The sequence below is a fragment of the Strigops habroptila genome, chromosome 6 (genome assembly GCF_004027225.2).
Source record: "Strigops habroptila isolate Jane chromosome 6, bStrHab1.2.pri, whole genome shotgun sequence".
Taxonomy (NCBI): Eukaryota; Metazoa; Chordata; class Aves; order Psittaciformes; family Psittacidae; genus Strigops; species Strigops habroptila.
In genome coordinates this window covers 57,541,242-57,561,422 of record NC_044282.2, presented here as the reverse complement: position 1 = coordinate 57,561,422, position 20,181 = coordinate 57,541,242, and the positions used below count along the sequence as shown (strand labels likewise).

General features: G+C 42.7%; 1 protein-coding gene across 2 annotated transcripts in view; it reads left to right on the top strand.

Annotated features, from left to right (window-relative positions):
• The window catches only part of RUNX2 (RUNX family transcription factor 2), a 167,477-nt gene extending 160,395 nt beyond the window's left edge, over positions 1–7,082 (top strand). For both annotated transcript variants that reach the window (XM_030489147.1, XM_030489146.1), the window contains one exon: positions 6,185–7,082. In XM_030489147.1, coding sequence (XP_030345007.1) covers positions 6,185–6,870 — 686 coding nt within the window. In that variant the 3' untranslated portion in view covers positions 6,871–7,082. The remainder of the gene's footprint in view (positions 1–6,184) is intronic.
• The last annotated feature ends 13,099 nt before the right edge of the window (positions 7,083–20,181 follow it).

Here is a 20,181-nt window from a genome sequence, read left to right as displayed (position 1 = left end):
TCTTGCATGGCCATGGGGAGGTCTGAGCTGGCAGTCTCCTTAAACACAACAGCTTTTCCTGCTGTGCCTTATTTCAGTGCTGCAAAGGGAAGGGAAAGAAGGCTTCCCCAATTTAAGAAGATGCATTAGTTGAGGGATAGGGTAAAGAAGCCAACAGAGGGATGCATTGGCAATGTCAGCTGATGGTGAAGATGAAACAGGCCTCTGCTCCTGGCTCCATCATAGACTTCTGTCAAGGCATTTAGTTTTTCATGTGTTTCAGTCTGGCCCCCATAAGTGCAGCCAGTGTGAGACTCATCTGTGCAGTGCTTTGAGCACAGCGGGAAAAATGTGTTAGGCAACGAATATTGTCATGAGAAATTGCCTGCTGCCCAACAATATTACCTCTCCGATGTGCCTACCTCCTCTTTTCCCATTCCTTCTCCACACTGAGATGTCAGGGCATCCTCAGGGATTCTTCTTTGTTAGAAAATAACAGGAGCTGCAGGGTACTTCAAAAAGTCTGGCTTCGTCCCATAGGTGTCAAAAAAGTACTTCAGGTTCTTGGAAAATCTGGTCCCAAATGAGTGTAAAAATGCACATTTCGTCAGAAAGTGAATAAAATCCTACTGAATTTAAGCCAGGGACAAAGATGAAAAAGCAGATGGCCCATGACAAACTGTGAGAACAAATTTGTTCGCATGACATGGGAATAAGTATGTACTCATAACAGACTATTACTCAAGAAATTTTGAAAGAGCACCACTCCACAGGAGTCATAATGTGATTAGTCACATAAAGCCCAGTCCAGAGAGGCCTGGTGTATTGTACCTGAAAGAAGAGAAACAGACTCCAAAACAGACCACAATGAAAAAAAAAATAATAATGATAATAAAAAGAAGGTATTCCAAAGAGATGCACAAGTTGATGAAGTCAGGAAAACTCTTAAGGGAATTAGAATTTGTAGAGTAGCTTGCGGATTGTTATTGGGTTGCTTAAAAAGCAAAAGGCCAGAGGAAGGAGCCTTTCTGAAATGACTCAACCAGTAATTTGAAAGCACAGAGACATAGTTAGGGTATTTTTGGTGAAATGTCTTGGACTCTGGGACAGACTTTGCCACATGCTGCATTACAGCATGGTTCTGGTAGCCTACAGTTAGTTCCAAAATCCCATTTTTTAAAAAGTATTTTATTATGGGAGCAAGGGATGAGGTCGAGTTTGTAAAATAAAGGAATAGGGCTGATTTTGAACACTGTGATTCATTAATATGCTTGTTCAAATTAATATTTTATTCAAAACTTCTGAGCTTGAGTGAACATACTTAATTACATGAAACCACTTTTGTCATTAAAGATTGCAGCATCTTAATATATGGATATTTCTATGTACGCAGAGAGGAGTGGAGTCCTAGGATATAAATGGGGTTTACTTTATCTAAAAATAATTAACAATAAGCTTGCCTAATGCTTTTATGAATTTTCTAAGTTGCTCACCCAAAAACAAGAGAGTGTTCAGAGCTAGTTTGAAATCATACGAAGACCTCTAAGGTTGACTGCAGCCCAGCAATGGGAAGCAATGTCACTCTATGTCTGAATCAAACCTGAGCAGCACAGGAGGGATGGCTTCAGCTTCAGCTTCCAAATATGTACTTTGTCCATGCAAAAGCAGTACTGCCCTCGCTTATGCAAACGTTGCTATTGGACTTTCATTTACCACAAGCTGTTAGGACTTCAGTTTCACTTCTCAGCAGAAAGAGGAGGCAGGCATATATTTAGACTTTCCTGGGATGCAGCTGCAACACAAAGTGGGAGTGCATGCACGCACTCGGTCTCACAGGCATACACGCAGACACTGCTAGCTTTAGAGCAGCTTCATAACCCCAAGCAGAAAGGACAGTGGACAAAGGCCTCCTGCAGGTTACTTTGTCAGTGAAGTGGACTGCATTACTCATTTCAACATCTTATAACTCTTATCATTGAAATTGGTTGTTTGCTCAGTGCTGACTCACTTGGAAGATTATCACCTTCTAAAGCACCAGCTCATTTCTTGAAGCACTCAAGGGGCCTAAGTTTCTACTCTCTTGCACCTTTAACCTTATCTCCATGATTTTATGCCTTCCACAGGAACACAGAGGTGGCACTAGTGTCTACCATTCTGACTTGGTAGGAAATTACTTGCTGCATCTATATATGTAAAGTGAGAAATCCAGCTCACCTAACGTCATCCATTTGGAAGTTAGTCAGCCCATCTAAGATAGCTGACTTAGTTCTACAAGAAGTGCTGAGAAAGGAGGGACACTCTACAGCATGATCCTCCCACCCTTCTTAGGGACCTGATAGCTTGTTATGGCTTGTCCCCAGAGGTTCTGCTTTCTTGGCTGGAGACAGGGTGACTGCCTTGCACTATATGCCAACTAAATGGCTAATGTTAGATAAGCTGACTCCCATGCAGCGTGCTAGACTGTTTTTCCCTCAAGATTTCTTCTCCACAGACCTTTCCTTTGTTAGCTAACAAAAGACTAAGAAATCGGAGTTTGGTGGCAGCAATTTGATGGCAAGGCAGATAAAATCAGTACTCAAACAAAAGCAGCTAAGATAGCCAAGACTGCCTGAAAAGTTAAATGCATGCTCCTCTCATACAGATGAATGCATTTAAAATAACTTTTTGTTTCCCCATTCTCACAGGGCAGCCTATTAATCTTTTGGTAATATCCATCATCATGGGCAGGACAAGTACCAGGAAATCCTCTCCTGGAGGTGCTTCTCTGCTCTCTCTCATTACCATATCACCTGGCCTATTTACAGTCCTGTGAGTTCTTAACATCTCAAGGTCCTCTCCGAGGTGGCAGTGCAGAAGTATTCTCTATTACTTGCAAAGAGGTGACACAAAGATGTGTAATTGCTTTCTCTTTGAGAGATCCCTAGTAGATCAGGAGGGTAAGTGAATGTCAGACATCCACTTTTTCTAAGCTGGGCACCCACCTTATTTTTATGCACCTGGTGTAGGAGTTCTGTTTTAAAATGGAAGCATTTTCAGTGAATGACACCCACATCCGAGTTAGTTATCCTACATTATTCCCAGCAAAAAAATGAGGACAAGTATTTCTCATTCTAGCAATAAGGAGGCGATGTTACAGCTATTTAATCCACTGGCTGTGAAGAAAGGCTAGGGAATTAGATGAGATGCAGACACCTATATTGTAGACACTTAAAGCTAAAGTTGACCTGAATCCCATCTCAGTAAACCAGTGTTCCTGAAGGATGAGGCCAAGCTCCCTATGTGGTCAGAAGAAAAAAGTGACTCTGAGGCAGTTCAGAGAGATACAGCCTATGTGTCTAAACCTTCCATTTGGGGGCTTTCCCTCTATATGCAACATAGAAAATTCAGGTGCTTTCATGGACTTCTTCACTAGGCACTTACAGTTCAGTTGATCAGATGAAGTGGATCTCAAACCAGGTTTTCTGAGTCTAGGATTAACTTCCTTAACTGATGAAATAACTTTTCTTCCAAGCTACAAGCCTGTCTTGATCCGCCTGTCTTTGCATGTGGGAGTGTGCTATAGTACCTACCCATCTTCTGTAAGTTGAGTGTAGTGGAGCATGCCGAGTTACCAGGCGCAGGTAGGTTTATATGTTTAGGGAAGGTCACTGTACATGTCTGAGCACTTTGTCTTCAATATCTCTCTTCTCTGCAGTCATCCAGACAACAGAGCTACAGCTCTGTCTATATGCAGATCTAACACCCCGAAGGAATGAGTGTGCACCCGGGTCCTCCAGTTAAGAAGACTTTCTTTCTGCTGGGGCTGTGCAAAAAAAACAAGCACTAGAGCTGCGATGAGTTGCAACATTCAGATAAAACAAGCGAATTTAGAGAGGAAGGAAATAAATATAACCATCCTGTTGTAAATGATAAGCAACTGTAGTAGCTTGCTCCATGCTTAGGAGTTCTGTATTCTTGGGCTTCTTTCAAATATGCCCTAGCAATTTTTCCTGTGAATAAAAAAATTATTGACCCTAGCTGGCACTGCTTTGAGCAGGGATTGTGACTAGACAGTCTCCTAAGGTCCCTTCCAACCTCAGCGATGTTGTGATTCTGCAGTTTTCATCATCAGTTTGGGTGTTGGATACTGAGCAGTTGGGTCAGACCCCATCCAGGCAGGCATTTGCTCTGGATGTACAGGCTGCACGGTGTCAGCTGTGCACATACCCAGCCACTGTTCTGAGCAGTGCAACAGCTTCCACATGTCCTGGATATGCCTGTATGGGTACCCAGATGCCCATGTGGAATTTCTTAGATGGAAGTATGGGGGCCTGATCAAGTTGAGCGAGATGTGTTTAAAAGGCTGCATAGAATAAAGAAATCTTAAAGGGGGATTAGGGGATGACAAAGCCATGGCTTCTGATAGGGAAGCCATGTTGTTTGGATAGATTGCAGCCTTTGGTTACCAGATTTTTGCCTCTATTTCTGTCTATATTAGTTACTATTCTTTGTATTTTAACTCAAATTACTCTTTAACTCTTTTAAGAATCACTTGTGACAGTTATTTGACACATGCTAAACCAGATTACCTCAAGGTTTGTTGAGCTTCCTCTGCTCTCCAATGTATGGAAAAATATTACATTTAATTTGGTTTGTTTGGCCACTGTGGACAGGGATTAGCCATGCTATATATGGACCATAAACACTGTTCTGGTTAACACTATGGCTGAGCCAAACCTGGACCTTTCATCTCACCCTTTGCAAACTTTGGTGGTTTGGAAGAAATGAAACCTTTATTTGAACTGTGCTTTATTTTTGTTTTTGTTTTGAAAAACCAAAGCCCAATCAATAGCACTTTGGAAACCCAACATCCAGCATCCTCAGCCCACCTCTGGTGAACAGGGATGAGTTGCTGTGTAGGCAGGGACTTTGTGCTGGGAAGAAATCCAATACACAAAGGAAGGAAACTGTTTCAAGGAACCTGCAGTAACTTTCCATAAATGTCTCAGGGACATGAGGGCATGCTGAATTTTGTGTCAGAATCCCCTCCAACCAACGTGTGTTTAGTTACGAAAAACATGGTGGTCCCAAGATGGACTTATGTTGGCTGCATGTCCAATTGGTTTGGTGTTACAGATGACAGGGAAAAGCCTTTATTTGATTTTGACTCACAGTTTCAGTTTGCTATCTGAATACCAAACCAGCTGGTAATGAAAACGAATTTCTCACATCAGATTTTTTAGACGCCAGAAATAATAATAGTATGGTATTAACACCTCAGTACTTGGCTTTCTCTAGGTTGTCTTAACCTAGATAAATCTATTAATTTGTGTCTTTGTATCCACAGCAGTGCCTTAAAATTTGCACTCAGTTGCAGCAGAAGTAATTTTAAAATCCATCTGTCTTACTCTGACCATTCCTATGGCATCTCACCACCTTCTGTATAATGTGTTCCCAATGCTAAAATAAAGATCTACAGCATGACATGCTATTTCCACTTATGCAGCTATTTGAGGCTGTTGAAAGACTAACATTTCCTATTATATTTCTGGCTTTCAGAATTGTAAAAATAGGATCATCCTTACCACACATTATTTACCAACTTGGCACAGTGGGTAGAGCACCTTGGGCCATGACGTGGCTCTCCAAGTCTCCAAGTGGTGTATCCCCCAGAGGCTGCTCTATCGTCCTATACTGTATATGTTGGACTCAGTCCAAGCAAGCATGTTTCTAATGACTTTAATGGACATTGGATGAGATCACATTGGATGGTACCCTCTATGAAGTAGCAATTAACTTTGGCTCCAGCAGCAGCTGTCCAGCCCTCACATCTCCATGGGAGATTTGAGTCAGTTAGGACATTACCATCGTTCCATGACTGGCCAGGAAAACGCAGTAGGTAGTTCACCAGTTAATGCATACGTCAACCAGAAAAACGTAGATGCCAAGCAGAAAAATGTTAAAGCCTGTCCACAGGCTTTACAAAGAATGAGAGCAGAAAGATAATTTAGATTTATAATGTTAAGTTGCATGTTTACCTACAATGGGGTCTTGTCTTTGAGTATGTCTGTTCTTCTCTAACTGGCCTACAGGTAGTGTACCACTACCAGGTGATGAAATTCCTCTTTTCATGAAAAGGCCTGATCCCACTGAAGTGACAGGAAGCAACAGTCCATCTATGTAAGTACACGTGTAAATCAAGGCTCATGATGTGTCTTCCTTGCAGACTCAGACCCTTGCACACCTGACGCACCACCTGCTGCCACTTCACCAGCAACCTCTGAAGACCCTGGACCTTTCACAGCTGCAACATCACCCTCCTCTTCCTCTGACACTGGTACTGCATCATTTTCCCCACCATTACCTGCCTGTGTTGCAGCCTTACATTCCAAGCTGCCTCCTATTGCACCATCAACATCAGCTGCTGCTGCTGCTACAGTTCACCCTGGCCTCCCTTCTCTTCCTGCACCACCCACCTCTACTCCATCCCTGCACCCTGGACTTTATTTGCCAGTAGTCCCACCTGGCAGTGCCACCCACCTCATCAACTGGCTGCCCTTCCTTGCTTCTGCAACACTCGCCACCATTCAGGGGAAGGAGGAAGACCAACCACCCGCAAGAACAGGCTCCCTGGAAGGCATGAAGTGCTGCAGCAGCACACCCCCACTCCCTTCCCATGATAGAAGTCCCCAGGTAGCACCTGTTGGAGAAAGGGCTCCGGGGGCTGCTTCCTCTCCACCAGCTCCCCATGCCATGCCCCCGAGCTCTGAGCAGGCTTCGGCGAATGTGAGTGACATCCTGGCAGAGCTGCGGACGATGAACAGCCATCTCTCCATCATCGCCCGAGCCCTGACACAGCTGGCGTCAGCACTGGCACGGCAGCAGGATGTACATGGAACCCCACCTCCTTAGTGCTGGGCTCTGCACTGGCTCACCCTGCTCATAGGGGTTGATGTCAGCTGGGCACAGCCGATGGCAGAAGAAAGGGACTCTACCCAAACCTACCCATATGATCTGTGCCAGTTTGCTGTGCTCTCTGTCACCGACCACGTCTCCCCGGTGGCTTGGTGGGTTTTTTTGTTTATTTGCTCTTTGTAAACGGATGCATATATTAAACAAACAGTTTTGTGGTCTCGTTAATAAAATTGTTTATATTATTTCTTGCATTCCTTTCAGATGTGCTTGCTCCCCTCCTCTCACCCATTAACCACATGAGTACTGGTAGCGGTCGCTGAGGTCTCACATAGACAATGTGATAATCTGAAGTGGTGAGAAGTTACCCATGAGAAAATGCTCAAGGGGGTGACAAAACCCTTCTGAGCAATGTGGGGGGACACAAACAGGAAAGAACACAATAAAACTCTAAAAAAACCTCCTATTTTGCTCCATTCATGCTGCATGGCACAGCTCTGTTAAAGTTGGAGCCCTTTCCGGTGCACTAAATCTCAGAAGTAATTGTAATTACTGACACAGGTAAGAGCCATGATAAATCGTTCAAAATACAATGCAGGGTAGTTGTCTAAGCAGTACGTGGTCTGAACAGTTTCCAAACAGCCTCATCTGTGTCTTGTCCACTGAGAGAGCATGAACCAAAGGCACTCAGCTGGGGCATATCTGTTTTACTTGCCAGTGATGCCTAGGGTTCTTCAAGGGCATAAATGGGCCAAGCTAATTTGCAGCAATTATTCAGGCACACGCAGATAGATCCTGACATTTCACTACCTTTTCCCTATTACCAAGCTGTAGCGGCTTGCCTAAAGGTGGCATTGAAAGTGGGAAACCTCAAACAATCCTCTTTGTGGATGGGGAAAGAGCTCTTGGGCATGAATCCAGGACTCGCCCCTCTGATACGTATGACCTGAAGAGTAGCTAGTGAGGTACCCTTGGACGCTGCCTGGCCTGGCAGAGGAGCCAAAGCTGGGAGTTGAAGGTTGGGATGTGCTTGGTGCTCTGGAAGAGCCCCAGGAAAGAAGACTCACAGCTCTTACAGAGACATTTTGTGCATCTCAGCCACAGTCTGCCCATAGAGCAAATAACCATCAGTCAAAATAAGGTATTTTCCCAAATATGGGCCAAGCACAGGACCAGTAGAGGCTGAGCCAGGCTATGTGGCTGCTCTGCCTTTCATCCCAATGAATTAAAATGAAACAAATGCTCCTGGCAAACAAGAGAAAATAAAGGCCTCTGTGAAGCTGGGTATGATCTCGCCTTAATTTAGCCATGCAGCCCTCAGATATCATGATCTGAGGCCATCTCTAGGAAAAACCCAGGCAAACAGACAGATCTCTAGATAAGATTAAAGAGGAAGTATTCTGTCTATTTGCAAATATTTCTGTTACAGATGAGCCTAAGCCACAAAGATTGAATTAATATACAAACTTCCCCAAAGCTCAGATGTATTTGAATTTGAGGTTTTGGTAACTGTATATATATTTATATATAAACCTATCCATAATTTTTTGTCTTTGCCTGAAAGACAAAGCAATTGTCCTGTTCGATCATGTTTTCTTCTAGGACTGAATCAGATTTTTATTCTTTTGATGTGTTTAGTAAAAAAGGTGAAAAGAAAGACATTTCATAGATGGCCTACACTACCTTTTAGTTTGATGTGTTTCAACAAAATGAGATAAAAGGAGTGTCTCAAAAGCAGTTTGGCTTTTGGTTTGACTATTATAGTTTCCATAGAGTAAAAAAGCAAGACTAAAGAAAAGTTTATCACTTTTCCTCCTTTAATTACAAAATATAGGACAGGAAAGCAAGGGTAAAGCTCCATAGTTTAAAAAAAAATAAATATATATTTTCATTTTTACCCATTTTTCCCTCTTTCAGTTTAACATGGTAGTAAATAAATAGCATATTCTCCCACGCTTGAAAGTTTTACTTGATTTATCCTGTTGGCTTGAACAGTAATGCTTCATGGCCCAATGCTGATGAAAATCTCAGTGGAGTTCTCTGGATCGGTGCAAGACATGCAACCATATTCCTCTGTACAGATAAATTCAGAAAATCTTCTGTGCAGCTGCTGGTGCTTTATCAACCAAGGTTAGAGCTGGCGTTATTTAGGTGTCTAAGGGATTTGGGAACAGTTTCCATGGCATACAAATCCAGAAGAAGCCTGAAAACATTGCCTGTAGCATTAGATATTCAGCTGCGAAGGCAGTGCTCTTCTTTCTCAAAGATGCCATGAATGTGATCCAGCTGGCAGGGAGGGAAAAGCGCTACTCCTGAGCCTCTTCCTAAAGGAACAAGGTTTCTGTGGTCCCACAGCCAAAGATATTAGATGCTAAACACCCTCGCAGTCTAGACTCTGAACTGTCTGGTCCTGCGGCATCCCAACAACAGAGCATGACCAGAGCCCATAGCCAGAACTAGCAACTTTCAGATTGACTTGGTAACCGCTGCTGGCTCTCACATGGGCACAGCAACTGGCTCCGGATCCTGCAAGACAGAGAGAGGCTGTCTGTAGGTAAGGTCCTGCCAGAGCTAGCACATCAGTCCCAACTGCCCTGAGCCAGCCTGAGCCTGGCCAAGGCTCTGCTAGTGCTGCAGCCACAGGGTCTGCTTCTGCAAAGTCACATGCGCGGGTTTTCTACAGCCCTTGCTGAGGTCTGTGAGCACAGCCTGAGCCTGCCGGTGAAAACTCAGCTCAGGTGTGCCTGGGCAGCCTCATCATGGCACAAAAGGGCTTCACTGCTCTCTAAAGAGGGGTCCTGCCCACAAGCATCTCATTCAGTAAAGTGCCTTATTCTCTACTCAGGGCATTCAATAGGCTCACGTGCCTTAGGAATTATTTTACTCCTTCAACTTAATTGAACCACTTCAGCACTGCAAGAAACAAGTGGCTGCTCTGACTGCATTACTTCACTGGCAAGAAGGCTGTCTCTGTCTCAGGTTTTGTTTGCTCTTCTTGGCTTTCATCTGCAACCATCCAAATACAGCTTGGCGCTACCAGCCCTGCTGCCACTTTCTGCTTGCTTAGCAGCATTACTCGCATTGCTGAGCCACTGCTGAACACATGCTACTCTGCCAGCCCAAAGCCGGAGTGCAGCTCACAAACAAAAGTCTCCTAAAGCAGCTGAGGAAGGACAGAAACCCCAGTGCAGCTGGCACCATCCCTGCACCGTGTTCCCAGCACCTGCAGAGAAATCGTGTCCAGGTTACTCTGATGCAACAGAGCCTCATAACCCATGGTAAACAGTTCAAGAGACTTTCTTTCTATGTTACTCATTTTGATTCAACTCAGAGAACGAGGGGCTGACAGGTATAATGTCTTGGTGCATGTTCAAAGTCCTGTGTAGAAATAACCTCATGGGCTGATGGTCCAGTGGCTCTTAAATTACTAAAAATCCCCTGCTGGCCTTCTCTCTTGGGACATCTTCAGTCTCTCCTTCTCCCTCCTCTTCTACAGCCTTGTTATTTTTGAAAGCAGAAATTTGTAGGGCAAGATTTATTTTATAATTGACAGACGTATCTTTAGTTTTCTACTGAAGAAACCCAAAACACTCTGGATGAGCAAAATTTGAAGTCTAGAGGCCAGATTGTTATCCTTAGAGTCAGCATAGGTAATCCTGCCCCTCTACTCTGTTCTTGTGAGACCCCACTTGGAGTACTGTGTGCAGTTCTGGTGTCCTCAACATAAAAAGGACATGGAGCTGTTGGAGCAAGTCCAGAGGAGGGCCATGAGGATGATAAAGGGGCTTCAGCACCTCCCATATGAGGACAGGCTGAGAGAGTTGGGGCTGTTCAGCCTGGAGAAGAGAAGCTGTGTGGAGACCTCAGAGCAGCCTTCCAGTATGTGAAGGGGGCCTATAAGGATGCTGGAGAGGGACTCTTCTTTAGGGACTGTAGTGATAGGACAAGGGGTAATGGGTTTGAACTTAAACAGGGGAAGTTCAGGTTAGATATAAGGAAGAAGTTCTTTACTGTGAGGGTGGTGAGGTGCTGGAACAGGTTGCCCAAGTTGTGAATGCTCCATCCCTGGCGGTGTTCAAGGCCAGGTGGGACAGAGCCTTGGGCCACATGGTTTAGTGCGAGGTGTCCCTGCCCATGGCAGGGGGGTTGGAACTAGATGATCTTAAGGTCCTTTCCAACCCAAACCATTCTATGATTCTATGATCATCACAACCCGTCAAAATCCTAAACAGAATGAGCTCATGTTTCACAACTGCTTTATAAACAAGTGTTGAGGGTGGGTTTCAAGTCACCACACCCTAATGATCTAAAACTTAGCTTTGTAGGTTTCTGTAGAACTACCGGGAGGAAAGGGCTTTCAGCGTGTCAGTAATCCCAGCCTAGGAAAGGTATTTAAAATAAATAGGAAGGCATTTGACTTCTGGCAGTGTCCATCCCTCTCACCTGTTATAGGCAACTAGTTTAAGCCAGACTCTTCTAGACGGTTGGAGATAAATAAAACAAATCCTCTGTTTGGTAATTGCAGTTCATTTCAAAGTGGTGAAGCATCGATATATCACATTTATTTGAGCCCTAATATGTGTGTGAGGAGCTGGAACAGGGGAACTGCAAGCTCAGAACAGGAATGATGGTAAAACTGGACACCCCTGCAAAATATTCAGCTCCAGCCCTATGCCAGGAGTTATCCTGTGCCAGAGAGCACCCAGAGGGACACCCAGATCATTCCCTTCTCCCAGAGATTTAAATCCTCAGGATGCGGAACTGGAAGATAAACAACTTCATGGTTTATAAGTGATGTACTCAGTTTCTGTTACTCCAGCAGGAGTATTTAAGGAGACACCAGGCTGTACAATATTGTATTAGACTGCAACTCAAGAAGGTGGGAGAAATTGCAGGTTTACCCAGGAGAAATAGGAAGCTGGGTGGTTTTTCGTTTTATTTTCTCTAGTGCACATTGTTCTTCCAGTATTTGTACATGCATTCACTGTAACGACACTCAAATCCCCACGTAAAAATAATTTATAAAGAAGCATTGCTAGGGAGAGCATTCCTTCACGTTAGCCCAGCTGCAAGCTGGTAGCATGCAGAGCCTGGAAAGGAGTTCCTTCCCACAGACAAGATGGTTATTCAGCACAGCTCTGGAAACATAAAGCAAGTACCTTCTGCCAGATGCCCCTGTGGATACCCGTCTCTGCCCACAAAGCCTTGCTGCCTATGTGCCTCCAGCTGCCTCCCAGGCCTTTCACTACAGTATTTTGCAGAGTCCTTTGGGTTTCTGTTCAATTTATTTCAGTCCGTGAGCAATTAGCCAGAACACCTGGGTCAGGATATTGTTTGCACCCATAACCACAAGGCTATATCCTGACTGCACAGCTGCCAGCTTGGTGAGAGATACACTTTGGATGTCATGGGGCAGAAGATACTATGCCACCAGTGTGGCCCTGTGACCATGGCTGTCCCTGTCCCAAGGCACAGCGGTCGTGCTGGTATGGCTGTGTTTGGAAGAGGGTAAATCTGTCACCCTGGCAGTGACGGAAGCCACATACTTCATACCCATCCCATGGGTTGGGAAACCCTCTGCTCACATAACCCACAGGATGCAATAGAAATACAGAGTCTGTCTCGCCCTAGCTGGGTTTGGAGACCACTGTGCCAGAGAAACAGAGGCAGGCAACACTGCTCCTAAAGTGCACAAGAGCTGAATGAGCCTGAACATAGGGGTTTTCCCAACCTATGGCTGAGCCTGGAGACTTTGCTCTCACAGAACTCTGCCTGAGAATTAAAAGGCACAATATCTTGTGTTTGCTCGGGAGCTTCTGGTCATGTCCTACCTGGAGTTTTTTTCCCCTTAACAGAGACATTGCTGAAGCTCTGTTGTTGACTTGGCCATGAAGAGTTAGGGTGTAAGATGCAAGGGTCTGGTCTTAAAGGAAGTAAAAGTGACATACTCTAGGCCAGGCTTTCAGATGACATGAATGGATGAGACTCCATCCTTCCTCTTGGGTGTGCCAGGACCACTGCCCTGAGTGATGCTGTCCTTTTGCTCCTCTATAATCCTGTTTGCCCTCTGCCCCCATTTATTTTACACCCAAGTTGTATATTTCAGAGCAAAAACTATGGTTTTTTTCTGCCATCATGCAAAGTTTAGCATGAAAGGGGATTTTAAACATCATGCCAGCACAAGGAATTATTAAAAGCAAGCCATATCATGAAACTGAAATCTTCTTTTTAACAAAGAGGAATTCAGCAATGTAGAAATTGAAGACACAAAAGGATACCACAACTTCTTGCTAGGTTTTGCTGCAGACTCTCTCTCTAAAATAAGCTGCGCAGAAACAGTAATTTCTCACTACTGCTTTTGCTTGTGGAAGTGGTTCCCAGACACTTGCTGTACATGGTATAATGTTGACATCTGATTTGATGCACATCATTCCCGTCTACTGCTCAGTCTGGATTTCTCATTTATCTTGAACTTTGGCTGAAATCTCATTTTATTCAGAGAGAGAGATCTTATTGGAACAGCCTTTGTGAAGAGCTTTACTGCTCATAACTGTCATTCAAAATGTATTTTGAACAGAAAAATGTGAATTTGTGCCAGCTGAAGCACTCGGTGATTCATGGCAATGGCAACAAATTGTTTCTGTCATAAAACAAAAACAAGAGGCCCCTGAAAAAAGTCTGAAAAAAAAGACTGCTTGTTAATATTTATATTATTAAGATGTTAAAACCATGCCAGTAGTTCAAGAATTAATTGAAGCATTTTCTTTCCTCTGCATTGCTGCTTTATCCACTTCCTCAAAATCTTTGACAGCATTTATTTTGGGTCAATAGAAAATGACATTTCTTCTGCCTGCGAGCAGGATCAAAATATCAGATACACGTGTGGCTCTGCTAGGAGACTACTCTGAATTCTTAGCTTTACTTGGCTATCTGTGTGCTGAAAGCCTACCCCACAGTTTCTTCCAGATTCTCCAACGTGATGAAAGTCTTGGTGACACTGGTCTGGTGTCTCACGGTCCATGATCTATGTCACCAGTGAAGTGGTATATGGCTCTATTCCCTAACCTTGACTGGAAAGGGAACTCACAGGCCTTTAGGTGATAAAAATTTCCATGGGACTTTGAGCTTTAATTGACCAGCCAGAGCAGTTTGATCTGTTCCAGATGGGATCTGACTCCATGTGTTTTAGTAAGTGGTGGTAGATGTTGGACTTTTCAAGCCATGCCAACTAACATGTGATAAAAGCTTCCAAGGGCTTATTCATTTCTTCCGTATAAAATAAGGCAATTTGAACATTTTATGTTAACTCTATATTGACTATCACTTGTAGGAAGTAAGGCTGTCATTATTTTTAAACACACAGGGCTTTACTCGATGAGACTCATTTGTTTCCTCTGACGGAAGAAAAGGGCCTGAGGTGAAGAGAAGTTAAGAGCTGACTAGGAGGTTTTAACTGAAATAGTGGGATGAATGTGAGCCAAGGAAAATTTAGGCTGCACATCAGGAAAATTTTCCTAACGACGACGTCTATTACTATGTGGAATGGTCCCCCCAGGGAAAAGGGGGAAGCTGACTAGACAAAGCAATGAAGAACACATTGTAGGGAGCAACCTTTAAACAGTTGGGGAATGGACTAAGTGACCTAAGTGCATTTTCCATCTCTAATTTCTCTGACTCAACCATTACAAGGGTACACTGTAGAGTATATGACTCCTGTGCTCTGCCACATCAGTACTGCTTTGGGAAGACTTTCCACAAAGCCAGTCCTCAGGATGCAAAAGACACCAGAGTTCTGACTCCTAGGCATTTTCATTGGGGTCTACCAGGCATAGGCTGCTCTTTTTGGGACCTTTGGCAACCGATGGCACTCACACGGGGGCACCAGAGTGCGTGAACTCATGCCATTTTTGACTGGACCTTTTCCATTCTTCAGCTTTGCTTTCTTTGCATTTTTTTTCCTGACCTCTTCCTCTTGTTTAACAAAGCTTTTCATACTCACAAACATAAGTTGCTATCACACTTTTCTTTAAGAGAATCAGTTTAAGTTTGCTTGGCCACAGCTTTAGAGGCAAACTCAAGCTACACATAAACCTGACACAGAGGAGTATTTTCCCAGCATCTGGTGATGCCCCTGTGACAGCTAACACTGTAACAGACAGCCACAATTGAACCAGGAGACTTTAGAACAAAAAGTTAAACTTGGGATGCCAAAACAGCTTACAACACAGCTATCATGTACTCATTTTCCCTATTGAAATGGACTGGACAAGCCAAGGCATGCTGTGCTATCAAGGGTTTTACTTCAGTCAAAGCAAATGTGACTCCTAGTAATGAGGAAAAATTATTTTTCTGATTCTTGAATCCTGCATGTTTAAAGATCAGGTGCCTTCTGATAGAATTCTTTAGAAGTTTTTCATAAATCTTTTAAAAACCAGTTCATTCACTAACAGCCAAAAATTTCTGCAGGAAGGGCCAGTGTCACCACATTTCTCAATTAAATTTCACCTGAAATTTTGAAGTGATCATACTCCAAAAGTCATTGCCATACTTTGGCATTTTTAAAAAAGAAACATAATGGATTTTTTTGTTGTTTAAAAGCAGTTTTTCTTTTCAAATATTAATTAATGAGAGTAAACCAAAAAACACTCTTGCTATAACTTGAAGAACTGATCTTTTTTTTTCTTCTCAGTAAAAAGGCTTAATATACTCAAAGACAGTGGACTTTGTGTCTGATTATTTTTATCTCCTTTACAAGAAAAAAAAGTTCAAAATACAGACATAAACATTTCCATAGGAGAGAAAAATTCATCCCACTTTGGATTATTTATTGTCTGAGCAGGAATTTGTTGAAAATATAAGCAAGATAATGAAGGGACTTTTATACTGTGCCTGTATCTATTCTTAGTTTAAATCTAGCCCTGAAAACATGTTTTGAAATAATAATAGGCATGCTATGGGACAAATTCAATGTACCATGAATGAGGCCAGAGGATCTGTGTAAATTTCTGACATAGATATCTTTTGTGCAACTTGGATTTAGTTTTTCTTTTTCGGCAGCCTTCAGCAGTGTTTAGCTCTGTAGTCTTAATTCACATCTATTTCTTCTATGTGCTAGGTGAATGCATGAATGCACTGATATCTAACAACGAAAGAGTAGCTTCATGGAAGAGAGTTAGCAGGCCAGCTCTATATTCAGTGAAAGCTGATTGCAGAGCATAAAATAAAGATATGTGAATGCAAAGAATAAATGTCTGAAAAAAGCTTCTAGAAAAAGTGATTACTTCTACATGTTATAGAAAAAAGAAAAGCCAATGCAGCAATTAACAAGTAATGACTTTAGAAAGTACACTGAGACAAGACAGGACAAATATAATTTACAGAAGAAAAAAAAAGTCCATGTCTGTAACACCTCTATCAGCACCACTTTCATTTTACCAGTTCCTGTCTAGCCAGGAACTAATTTCTTTGCAGTTACTGAAGCAAATCAAACAGTAGGAAAATGATAACCTGCTGAACTCCATAGAGGCCTCTTGAGTGGGTTTGGTGACATCTGAACTATGCTTAGACAGTTGTGAAATGTCTAATGTGGGTCAGTCAATCAGGCTTTGCCTCTGAACTCAACAGTTTGTGAAGCAAAGTGGGACTAAAAAAATAAAACCCACAAATATTCAGAAAAGTCAAAACTGTTAAAAATTATTTATGAGCAAAATTTGGATATTTCCTGGAAGGTGACATTAGAAGCCTTTAATATATTATGAGAATATAAAACATGAGGGGGAGTATAAAGTGCATGGAGAGACACTGTTCGCAGGAGTTTTTCTAAGTTATGTTCCATTGGCTCAAGCTGCACCTCACTAAAATGAAACCTAATAGGCCAACAAATATAGCACTGCTGAGCAAAAAGAAGAAATCATACTAAACTCTGATTATGCTGATATCAGCTGGCCTATAAATTATCGCGTGATAAAAACTATCATGATGTGAACAAAAATATCCCAGATCTCCATTCTGGAACTAAAAAAAATCTTGGAGCTGTTCCAGCATAATAATTCTCCCCTTTTTTTTTTTTTTTTTCATTGTGATCATGTAAAGGTCTACCCGTTTGGCCAGCTTTGTCCCTACACTCACTCTTCTCTAGAAGAAAAATTCTATTTTTAAGAATTTCTTTTTTGAGCATCTTTAATGGCAGAAAGGCATAATAAAAGCTTTGGCCCATAGCCTTGGCCAGTATAAATCATTGCATTTGCACCAACGTTGAGGTATCCAATCTAATTTACATTAGCTAAATGTATTTCACTGAGTTTCTTGGAATATTTCATTCATTACTATACACAGCTGTGATGTAGACTTGCCATGCTTCCACTGATTTCTAGGAATCTATGAAAATCTGTGCTACCTGGAGGTCTGTCTTTTCACAACAGAGGAAATGATCTGGAAAGGTTTTGGCATCTCTTGGAAATCACGGGAATATCCCTCTCTGTTGCTTATTTTTTCATTTACATTGTTTTAAAGTGGCGATTTCAGTGAACACAAAGGATTTGTGTCTACAGCAGCAATTATAGAATTATAGAATCATAGAATAGTTTGAGTTGGAAGGGACCTTTAAAGGCCATCTACTCCACTCCCCTGCAATGAACAGGCACGTCTTCAACTAGATAAAAGTTACTCAGACTCCCGTCCAGCCTGACCCTGAATGGGGCATCTACAATTTCTCTGGGCAACCTGTACCAGTGTTTCACCACTCTCATTGTAACAAATTTCTTCCATATATCTAGTCTGAATCTACCCTCTTTTAGTTTGAAACCATAATTCCTTGTCCTATTGCTACAAGCCCTACTAAGAAGTCTGTCCCTATCTTTCTTATAAGCCTCCTTTAAGTACTGTAAGGCCATTAGTGAAGTCCTTGTGAATAAAACGGTAAGGCAAAAGACACACTTCAATATAATCTCCTCCTTGTAAGAGCTCTCAATGAGGATCTGAAGGGTATATTTTTATTTTTCCAGTGTGTTGTGCATATAACCTCCCCCTGACAGGTAGAAATGCTATTTCTGAATGCAGAGCAACTCTATTGTAAGCCTACTGCCACTCCTGATAAATCCAGTAACTTTCCAAGGAAACTCAAAGCACTCTATCTGCTACCCATGCTGCCAGCTGGGGCTAATCCATCCCAAGAGGCAAGATGTAACAGCAGGCAGGTGTCTGTCTTAGGTGAAGGTAGAGGTTTGGTGGAGTCCAGGTTCTTCTTGCAGGTCAACCAGCAGGCTGATTTGGAGCAAACCACTTTTTGCAAAGCAACTGAAAGGGCAATTCTGCCCCAAAACACTGATATTTTTGTAACCTGGGAGCCTCCAGCTAAGGTTCATGACTAATGAGGCCGCTTCCTTGTTCTGTCCCATGCAAATGTAGCAAATTACTTCTGGTCAGAGCCACTACGAGGTGAGGGGAACAGAGGTGTTAATTCCAACAACTAAACCCCTTTGTTTAATTAATACTTTGATTTTGGACACACCCTCTCTTAGATTTCAAAATTACTCACACTTCAGCCCAGACTACATGTTCCTGCAGGGACCCATGATGGTCAGTGCTTCTAGAGCAAAATTAACACACAGACACAGATGGGGGATCCTCAGAGTACGGGGTGGTAGAGATGGCTTTTGGTATCTGTAACAGGTTGGTGATTAAAGTGCTTTTCTGGGGAGTAAAACTGGGCTTCTATCCAGGCTCAGCCTGGGAGATCCTGTCTCCCTGGAGTTACTAATGGGTTTAGAGTGCTAGAGTACAGGTGCTCTCTATACCGCATGTTGAAGAGGAAAAGGGAAAGGTGACCTGGCTTCTGTTTAGCACATTGGACTTAGCATTCATCTGGGAAAGAGATTTCAGGTTTGCCATCCTCGCTTAGCAATGTTGTTTCAAAAAAATAAATTATCTGGTTTTTAATTGCATTTTGTTTAATTTCCCAGATTTTTCTGCTGCTAGACCCTTTTGCTCACCTCATTGCAAGCCATGCAGTGATATGTGCCTTCTCTGATTGGTTCATGATCTCCTTGAGGTAGGTAGCCAATCTGGTATTACACCAACATAGATCTAGCTGCTAATAAAGAGGTAGCCATGATACAGAGTAGACGCCTCTTGAATAGAAAGGGATATTGTCATAGTGTAGCCTAGTAAACTGTTTTAGTTAAACTCATCAGGTTTTTGTCAGTGAACTGCTCATTCTAGGAACTATCAGTTCCAAAACTTAATAGAAAAAAGACTAAAAATCATAATTAGAGGCAAATGGATCATGAGAACTCAGGTTATTATCTGTGCCCTTTTCTGAAATATGCTATTCTGTACCATCCAAACCCTCCTACCACCAGTTTGGGTGACAACTGGGAGCACCACTAGCCCAGACAAGGAGCGTGCCACCCACTGAGTCACTGGTACTGCTTCCTGTTGGCATGGTCCTCCTTGGTAGGAGCTGTTCTCCTGAACCTCCCTCACTTCTTCTTAAAAGCAGAAAGCAGAAGTGATACAAGTCACCTCACAAGACCACCTGCTAATTCTTCTCCTGTGGTCTTGACCCAGATGCCACCTGCTAATAATAAATGCAAAGATACATGTCTTAAGGATATTGTTCAGAAGGAGAGACTTTTCTACAGGGTTAATTTCCTAAGAAGGAGCAATAAATATCAGAATTATGAGTGCCCATTTCCCAGCAGCCCCCAAATTCTGAAATTTATTGTCTTTATAGAAGTGTAACCACCGCTGGTATTCATCTGTAGTGAAATAAAATCCATTTTAAGGAGGTAGACCACGTATTAAATATTCTTTGTTTGAACATGAGTTAAATGATTCTGAAATTTGTCTTTAACAATGTATATTCACGCCTATTTTCTGTCTTACACAAGGCCCTCCCAAACTTAGAAGACTGAGTCTTGTACATTTCCAGTGTCCCCCTAAAACCTTTTCTCATATCATGAATTACTTGCTGAAGCAATCACAGAAACCATGCAGTGGTGACATCCTGCACACTGGGAAAAGACAGCTGGCATTGGAAGTTGGTAGCATGTATTTGTTCACCGTTCTCATATTTGTAGCTTCTAACCAAAGATTCAGAAAGAAAATCTTCGCCTCTTCCACACTGCCACAACACATGCAGTGCAGGTCTGTTGGGCTGGTGCGATCCCAGATTTCTGGACTTACGAGCGAACCTGGAGTTTTTGTACAAATAGTAATCTGAGAGGAAGCAAGAAGAAAAGTGCCTTTCATCTTTTATACTCATCAAGCGTGGGACCGCTTCCAAACCAACAAGTACATGTTATTCCCTGC